This window comes from Myripristis murdjan, chromosome 1 (assembly GCF_902150065.1).
Source record: "Myripristis murdjan chromosome 1, fMyrMur1.1, whole genome shotgun sequence".
In the NCBI taxonomy this organism is placed as follows: Eukaryota; Metazoa; Chordata; class Actinopteri; order Holocentriformes; family Holocentridae; genus Myripristis; species Myripristis murdjan.
Genome location: NC_043980.1, coordinates 6,788,595 through 6,798,394, shown reverse-complemented (window position 1 = coordinate 6,798,394; position 9,800 = coordinate 6,788,595). Strand labels below are relative to the sequence as shown.

The following is a 9,800-nucleotide window of genomic DNA, read 5'->3' as shown; positions in this document are numbered from 1 at the left end:
GACAGCATGAAGTGTTTACTGAGGTGACAGTTAATCATCTGTCAAAGGCAACATGGACAATATTGCACAGTCAGCACTTTATCTGTGAGTTGATGATGGTGTGTGTTTGTATGGCATTCTGTTACTTTAGTTTATTTATTTATTTTATCTTGTTTTTAATCTTAATATTTTAGATTTTTAACTTATTTTACTGACTTTTTAATGCAGAAACGTTTTTTCAAAACAGTTTTTCGTTTTTCTCGGTGTATGCAGGTACTCAGTGAAAATGACAATAAATAAATCTTGAATCTTGAATACTGAATGTCTTGAATCTTGAATCTTGGCCCACCACGAGCTGGCAGACCAGCTTCCGTGCTCCCTGGAACAGATTCTCCAAGTTTCCGGACGTCTACTGGAGGGATGGAGCTCCACTCTTCTGAAAGATATTCCTTCATTTGGTGTTTTGATGATGATGGTGGAGAGCACTGCCTGAGATGCCGCTCCAAAATCTCCCAGAGGTGTTCAATTAGGTTGAGATGTGGTGAATGTGAAGGCCATAGCATCATGATTTACACCATTTTCATCCTCATCAAACCATCCAGTCTTGCAAAATATCCTGTACACAGAGAGGGATGCTGCATGAGGACATATCTTTTGGAAAATGCAGCTCCATCCCTGCAGGGGAGTTTCAGAGGAGGAGAATCTCAGCCGAGGAGCTTTGAAGCTGCTCTGCTGGCTCATGTTAGTGCAACACCTTCCTAAGACACTTTATCTTTTTCCTTTGTCAGCTGTCTGTATATCTGATACTTCAAATGCCTAATTTTAGAACAAAACCCTTTTTGTTCTGTAGGTCTGCTTCACCGCTGTAGGTTCATGTGCCAGGCATGACTTGAAAGTTATCTGACATGTCTACAAACACCACAGTAATTCTTTTTGCAAATGGTCTCTTTGAAATAAGGATCAAGATGAGCAGGTGTTCTTCATGTTCCCGATAACACAGCTAACCTTGGAGAATTAATTTCTCATCAAAAAAATCATATTCAAGTTGTTCTTGGTTTGTTCTCTAACCATCCAGTCTCTGATCAACAGCAGCATCATATTCAGCTTATATTACCAAACTCATGAATATTCATTAGAAAACTGTGTACTAGCTTCAAACATTTTTTTTTATTGGCTCCCGACCTTCAGATGCAACAGACTGTCACACTGCCATTTCATCAACAAACCAAAAGCTGTTTGCTGTTGACTTTTTATTTTGCAACTCTACAAGAAACTGAGAAATGACAGCTCTGAGAAGTCTGAAAAAATCTTTCTTTTGCAGATCATACAGTAAAACTGATCTATCTGTCTAGCCATAGGTTAGTTAGATAGATAGGTCTGTAAGTATTTGGACAGTGACACAATATTCATCATTTTGCCCTTGTGCAGCACCACAGTGGAATTGAAATGGAGTAATCAAGACGTGACTGAAGTGAAGACTTTCACCTTTAATTTAAGGGGTTGAACAAAAATATGGCATTAACTTTTTAGGAATTACAGTGAGTTTTATAGACTGTCACCCCATTTTCAGAGGCTCAAAAGTTAATGGACACTTGACTAAAAAGCAGTTTCATGGCCAGGTGTGCCCTGTTAGATAGATAGATAGATAGATAGATAGGTAGATAGATAGACAGATAGACAGACAGACAGACAGACAGACAGACAGACAGACAGATAGATAGATAGATAGATAGATAGATAGCAAATAGATGTTGTTGCCGTGCAGCCTGTAATGTAAAATAAATGTAATTACACATGAATCCACATGAGGGCAGTACTGTATTGGCTATTAAAGGCTGTCATAGCTTCCAGCATACCTGACATCATCACATAATATAACAATAATAAATCTATCTATCTGCCTGTCTGTCTGCCTGTGTGTCTGTCTGTCAGGCTTTCGGTACATCTTAATGCATGTCAGTCATTTCTAATTGCATGAGTTTCCACCTTAATTAAATATCTGTCTAATCAATGTCACTCTGTCTCGCTGGCTAAATGAGTTACCAAACCACCCAAATATGCGGTGTACTTCACTGTACTTCAGTCAGAGGACCAAGGACACTGCTGTCCAACTTTATTGTCTCGTTAAAATAAAGGAGGCAAGCAGTGGGTCCTGTAACACACTGAACGTCCTCAGTCAGAAACCTGCTGAAATGATGACACTGAAACTCCTATCAGCCGAGTCTCTATGGGTCTCTGGTTAAAAATGAACGCATATTATTTATGCTGATACTGTCGCTGCTACTTAGCACACACGTGTTTATCACGGCAGGCAGATCTGTGGTGACTGTAACACTGCATTCCAATTAGATGCCATCCACATGTCCCCATATAGACACTGCATTTGTCAGTGCCGACAGGCTGTTTTGTCAGAAAATGATCATATTTAACTAAATAGGTCACATTCTATTAAATCTATCATAAGTCTAGCTGTTCACTAATACACATAAAAAGTATGAGCGTGATTTATACTACAGTTCGTTTCAACATTGAGTCAGTATGTACTGGAAATGGCCTGGTGGTCCAGCAATAAACACCCATAAAAACATCTGACTCATGAACTGGTCTAAACATTTGTGCAATTATATATATTGTGTTACAAAACTAAAATAGAAGTGCTACTAAAAAAAAAATCAGAAAATAGCCCACTGCTCTGAATACACACTATAAAAGTATAAACCATACAATACAAACTACTCTTTATATAGTAAAAAAAAAAATAAAAAAATCTTTTGTAACATTATTAAATACTGTAGTGGTGATGTGACTGCTATGAGGTGTGTTTTTTCATGGGTGCAAGTGACTGAGTCTTCTTCCTAATTATTATCATTTTCATATATAATTAGTTAGTGCTTATGTAGATGTTTCTTCTATCAAAAGTTGAATGATGTATATCAGTTACTCTCTGAGCTGTAGAGGAAAAGGTTCAAATATATATCTATATATATCTATATCTACACTCAGTATCCACTTTATCAGCCCCACCTGTACAGTCTAATGCAGTTCAGGTCAGCAGCTCTGCCATAAATTCTACCTTTTATCAAAGTTTATAATGTTCAGTTTGTGTTAACATTATGGAGAATGTGAACATTTAATTCTGTTTACTACTGAGGTTGCAGTTTGCAGAGGTCTTGTACTGGACTACATTATATTGAGGTGTTTCTGATTTTTTGTCCTCCCTATGTATAAGCATGAGGGGGGACAGAATAGTGGAAACAGCTGTCAGTAAAATGCAGTCCAGTCCAACAGCAGCACTAACTATGATCTCAGTGCCAAACATAGAAGTGAATGAACACCTCTATTACTGTGACAACAAGACAAGCTGAGCATTATGGGCAGCAGAGAAAGAAACTTTATGGCTGAACAGTTGGGCTGGATTGTATTAGATTGTGAAGATGGACGTAAAAAAGTGACAACTAAGTGTGTATCTATATCTGTATCTGTAAGTGTTAATTCTGATCTCAGCCTCCCCTACCTGGGGCCTCCACTGACTCCCAGACATGCTCTTGGCCGATGAGCCCTACTGCGATAGTGGGCGGAGCTCCGGAAGTCCCTGCACATTGTCAACTATTCCACCACCTTTACTTTGCAACACCTTGTCTATCTGTCATTTCAAACACTATTTTGTCAACTCGTTAACATTTTGGCAATGCATGTACCGGGGTGAAATGTACAGGAAGAGACGCGCATTTTGACGGGCCATTTTTGCGCGCAGCCCGCCGAGCAGAGAGAAACGCGGCTGATATAACCGGGTCATTCGTGTCCTCACTAGGTTAACTTGAGCAAGAGTTGGAAGTTGCTGAAAACACAAATTTTGGTCAATATTTACAGAGAGAGGTTAGTGATTAACCGGCGGGCTTGCAGCAGCTGTGAGGTCTCCCTGCGCACCGGAGAACTCACTGCGCGTCCAACATGCTGAGCGTCCGGGCTTGGAGAGCTCTGGCTCCCCTGTACCAAGGAGGTCACCTCGCAGTGTGGAGACGAGCCCAAAGCCAGGCTGCGGCGTCAAGACTGGACCTCAGCGGCATCTACCCGCCCATCGCCACGCCGTTCACCGCAAAAGAAGAGGTGGACTATCAGAAACTAGAGGAAAACCTGCAGAAATATGCGCAGATCCCGTTTAAAGGTAACAGGCCTGAACTCGGTGCCTCCACAAAGTTTCACAGAACAGAAATCAAAATAAACTGTCTGTTTGCTGTTTTGCATGACATCTTGCAAGTCCTGAATAGTTTAGATCAGAGAGTGGTTCCTAAAGTTGGGTCCGGGGACCTCCAGGAGTCCAGGAGAGGGGGGTCCCAGCAAAGGAATAGTTGAATTCAAGAATTAGTTTATTTCTAAGGATTTGAACAATGAGAGATCCAGTGAGAAGGACTGTTTTGATCTTACTTGTCCCTACTCCCATGCATTGCAGTAAACATTTTTATAATTTTAAGCAGGCCTGTCCACAAATAAAAATCCTCTCAAATTAACTACCAGGACAAAGGCTGATCAGTCGCTGTTTGGGGGATCCTTGATTTGAGAAACTCAGATCTACTGACGCTCTCCGTTCTCCTGTCAGTGACACTCATGATCCAAAAAGTTATTAAATCACTTTTAGGTGAATGGTTGATGGGGTTTGATGGGGTGTGTGTGTGGGGGGGGTGCTTGTGGTTGTGAGATGAACCCTGTCTCTCTCTCCCTCTCAGTGTCACATGGAGGCCAGTCAGGCAGCTCATTAGCTCAGGGATCTGGTCCAGAGGACAAAGTTCACTACCAGGCAAAAAACGCAGACTTCCTTCCTCCCAGGCACAGTTCTGTCCAGCAGGTCGACAGTGTTTTGGTGGGTGTCTGTCGCCCCCTGGTGAATTCTCACCATAACTGCAGCATAACCAGAGCATGGCCTCTGCAGAATGAGGCACCGTCCACCTTGAACATCCACCCAGTCAGCACACAACCACCATTATCACTACCACTACTATTACTATTACTGTTACTCTGACCAGTACTAATGATAAAAAACACAGTTATCATTACATTACTTGTTCTGTTGCACCTAATATCACTTTATTTGAACTGCTCGGTGTTAATATTCAACCAGTGTCAATATGGTATCAACTGATTATTAATCTACACTTAACCCTAACTGATACAGAATAGATCAATGAGTATTTGCATTGGACCGATCAATAGGAAGTGAAGCATCAACACTGACTTGACTGTGAAGCTCAACTGATGCACAGTTGGATATTAACACTGAATAGTCCAAATAAAGTGAGACTCTTTATGTTGCACCTTTCTCTACGGGGGTTAAAAAGTGCTTCACCAAACAAACAAACAAACTGTTAATAAATCAAACAATAATAGCCCAAACAAACAAACAAACAAACAAACAAACAAACAAACAGTTAATAAATCAAACAATAATAGCCCAAACAAAACAAAAAAAAAAAACACTTCAGAATAAGACAAATTGTGCCAGATAGAAGAGAGACACAGCTTTTAAACAAGGGGGTAGATAGATATTAGCACTACTCCTACTATTACATTAAAAACGATGGCAGAAATGTGAAGGACAATAATAAAATGGTGTTTTCTGCAGCTGGCCAGTGAGCTGCACCCATGAGTGCCTTGCTCAAGGGCACCACAGTGACAGCTACTGAGAGAGAGGGAAAAAATGCTGTTGGTGATGTTAACCATGGTTTTGTGTGTGTGTGTGTGTGTGTGTGTGTGTGTGTGTGTGTGTGTGTGTGTGTGTTCGTGCGCTGCAGGCCTGGTGGTGCAGGGCTCTAACGGTGAGTACCCCTTCCTGACGGAGGAGGAGCGAGTGGAGGTGGTGAGGAGGGTGAGACGTTCACTGCCCGCTGGGAAAGTGCTCATGGCTGGATCAGGCTGTGAATGTAAGTGTGTTTAAGTGTATGTGTGTGTGTGTGTGTGTGTGTGTGTGTGTGTGTGTGTGTGTGTGTAACCTCCAGATACCAGACATAAGTGTCAGACACTTTGGCTTTGAAATAGACTTGCAAGAATCTCCGAACAAAGACCCATCAGAAAAATATTTAACTGAAAATCTGAGAGTGAATCCATATTTTATTTGAAGGGGTTGCATTGTGATGTTGAAGATATCAGGAACAAATTATTGCTGGTCTGTTAATATTTGGCACAAACCAAAATTACAAACACATCGTCTTGTCTTATAGAAAAAAAAACAAAACAACAACAATATAAAACCTTATGTGCAGTATGATTTAAAAAAGAGAGCGAGGCATTGTTTATGTTGTGTTGTTTGTGACAAATTAAGGAATATATCTTCTAGTGAAATGTCTTCCGTCTTTCTTTTTCATTGCACGATCATGACAAACCTGTGTTTTGGGAGGGGAACCTTTTTTTGTGTCAGATTTTATTCATCAGTCTTCAGAGAGAAGACTTGTTGACTTGTCATAAATTAGCAGAATTTGTGCAATAATCTGTTGTTTTGAGATTAACTTTTGTTTCGCCGTTGCAGTTCTGTATTTGCTGTCTAATAATCTTAATTAATCTGCGCCTGAAAACACACCACAATCCTCAGTAAGTTCTTAATTTCATGTTGCAATCCTGTCAGATAATTGGAAGAGAAAGGACTTTCCAAAATTAACATATATTTAAGGACTAATTAAGGGGCAGTTAAGGCTTGCATGGATTAAAAATGCCACAAAATGCACCTAAAAAGTTCCATTAATGCAATTTTAATGGTTCTTTTACTTAATTCCCAAAACAGTAAATCAAAAATTATCAATTCCTCCTCGGTTTTTACCTTAATTTGATTCATTTTATAACATTATTCCCTGAAACGTAAAACATAAAAACCTGAATTTACACCTTAAATGGAAGATTTTCAGCACAAAATGCAATTTTTATTATCTCCAAAATGATGTATTATTTCTTTTTTTTGTCTGGATCCAGACATTATGATTATTTTCAGGTGCCACAATTAAGGGATCTTGTTTTGTAGTACGACGAATGTAATATCGCTACGACCATCACGGTTGCCGCTGCTTTTGAAGTTGAGGGTTCCAAATAGCAAATAAACAAGTTATTAATTCTCTAATGAGTTTAGCTTCATGTCAGTAATTGTGTTCGACGGCGCAGGTTTCAGCTGGCAGATGTCTCGTCGAGCAGGTAAACAGACTCCAACATGGTAATTGCTGTCAGCCTGTCATTAATAAATAAAAAAAAAACTCATTAGGAGACCTATCAAAACACATAAGGAGTCATCAGCTACTTCAGGAACTTTGACTGTGAAACGGAGGGACTTTTGAGGATGAAATCATCGAGTTAAATACCGAGCGATGAACTTTATAAAAACGGATGATCTTGCGTTGTGGAGTTAATGTAGCTTCGCCAAACGCCAGAGGAAATGAAGTTTTTATCACAGTTAGGAATTAGTTTGTTGAGACTCCACCTGGATCTGTGCTGAACTTTTATCGATCCAATTATCGAGGGGAAACCCGGTTGTCACAACACAGCGGGATTGAGTTGCAGGTTAGACTGTGGAGTTTCAAAGGTAACAAAAGGGATAAAAAAACAAACAAAAAAACCCATCTCATTTTAGTTTTTCTAAGACGACGTGGATATAAAACCGTCTCTTGGATTGATATTGCACACACTGACGGATGGACAGAATTACGAGGTTTTCCAGGTTTGCAGTGCAGCAAACATGCATCATTAACTCGCCATGTGTTTCTAATATGGATTTTTAGTGGCCTTGGTTTTAAGCCTATTTGGAGCTTATGGTGTCATTCATTTTTATGGACTGATAATTGAAATCAAATAGGGCCTGTAACGTTTTTTATTGGCTTGTAGGGCCGTTCACTTTCGCGGCTTCACAGTTAATTAACACCCCGAGTGAGCGAGGAGGGGAGTTAATTCGGCAAGCTAACAAGCCCTACCTTCCTCCTCCTTCTCCTGCACGTGCTGAGAAATCTCCAGGGCTTTTACTTTGTAAATGATTTTCTAGATATTTACTGAATGCATATTCCAGACACACAGGAGTATTTGGACTGCTCAGTGCTGATATTTGCTCTCGTTGCAAGAGAACATCAGATAAATGCGTGAAAATTAAAATGTAAATGCTCCTCTACACGGAGGAGTGGCCGTGAGTGAAATCAGAATTCAAATCCAGAGTTTATCTTTCTGTCTTTTTTCCTCTTGTTTTTTTTTTTTATCTTCACTGTTTTATATTCAAACTGTATTTCCCTGCCCCACTGATCCTCTCTGTCCTTCCTCTCCTCTCCTCTTTTAAATGTGCCGTGGGTATAAAATAGTTCCCAAGGTTTTCTTTAGTGTGAATGCAGCCAAATATGTGTGTGTGTGTGTGTGTGTGTGTGTGTGTGTGTGATCGAGTGCAGTGTAGAAATAGAATATAGGAATATAGGACTTAGAAGGACACAACAACACATGTAAGTAAACATATGGCCACACACTCCTCCATTACACACGTGGTGTATTAAGAGGTGTGTGTGTTTGTGCTCATGTCGTGTACAAATACACAAAACTGATCTGAATAAGTAAACCGCCCATATTCCTATTATCTGTATATTAATATGACATAAAAGAACATTTTAAGCACCAACAGCAAAACTAATATCACACACACCTGAATGACGTTATCATCATAATTATCAGAAGGGGAAATAAAGGGAAAAGCTCTTTGTAAAGGTTAGGAAAGCGTTAAGTTTAAAAAAAAAAAAAAAAAAAAAAGGGAAATGGTTAAGGTTAGGAAACTTAATGCAGTGTTTGCTAACATATGTTAACGTTAAGTAGCTAACGTTCGCTAACATTAAATACGTAACAACGAACACAAAATTGACTCTGGAGTCCGTGTGTCCACTTAAACTTAATCAGCTTTAGCCACTTTTATTAGTTTTGGTTAGTTAGGAAAAGGTGATGGCTAAAGTTAGAAAAGTTAACACAGTGTTCGCTAACGGCATCGAGCTAAAAACAAACAGGTTCTTGGTTCCGCGTGTCCACTCAAATGTTCGCTTTAGCCACTTTCATTAGCTTTTATTACTATTGTGAAAGGGTCTTTGTTAAGGTTAAGGAAGGATTTGTTGTGATGGTTAAGGTTAGGAAAAGGTAATGTCTAACGTTAGCAAACTTAACGCAACGTTTGCTAACGTTATGTAGCTAATGTTAACGAAACGTTAGCTACTTAACTAAAAACCAACACAAAATCGATCCCTGGTCTCTGGAGTGGAGGTCCATATGTCCACTCACTTGTTAGTTTAAGCCACTTTCTTTAGCATTTGTTAAGAATTGGTTAGGGCTAGGAAAAGGTGTTTGTTAAGGTTAGGAAAAGGTAACGGTATAAGGTCAGGTTTAGCACAGCGTTCGTTAACAGTAGCGAGCTAAAAACGAACACGGTTCTTGCTTCAGTCGGGATTCGATCCTTGATCTGTGTGTCCACTCAAACGTTAGCGATAGATAGATAGATAGATAGATAGATAGATAGATAGATAGATAGATACTTTATTCATCCCGAAGGAAATTCACAGTTTTCAGCAGTATCCACAGAGTACAAGATTAAGTAAATCAAAAATAAAGAATAGTAAATCAAAAATAAAGAATAAAAGATGACCCTCGAGATCTAAAGATCTAAGTACCCAATGTGCAAAAAAAAAACAATGTGCAAAAAACCAATAAAACCAGTGTGCATCGATGTATACAATGTGCATAGATGAGGGCAATGTGCAAATTTACAGTATAAAGCCACTTTCATTAGCTTTAACTAGCATTAGGAAAGGCTCTTTGTGAAGGTTTGTCATGATGGT

At 39.4% G+C, this 9,800-nt stretch overlaps 1 protein-coding gene across 3 annotated transcripts in view; it reads left to right on the top strand.

Moving 5' to 3' along the window:
• Positions 1 to 3,603: 3,603 nt before the first annotated feature.
• Positions 3,604 to 9,800, top strand: part of hoga1 (4-hydroxy-2-oxoglutarate aldolase 1) — a 77,370-nt gene continuing 71,173 nt past the window's right edge. For all 3 annotated transcript variants that reach the window (XM_030061295.1, XM_030061287.1, XM_030061306.1), the window contains exons 1-2: positions 3,604 to 4,144; positions 5,766 to 5,894. In XM_030061295.1, coding sequence (XP_029917155.1) covers positions 3,931 to 4,144; positions 5,766 to 5,894 — 343 coding nt within the window. In that variant the 5' untranslated portion in view covers positions 3,604 to 3,930. The remainder of the gene's footprint in view (positions 4,145 to 5,765; positions 5,895 to 9,800) is intronic.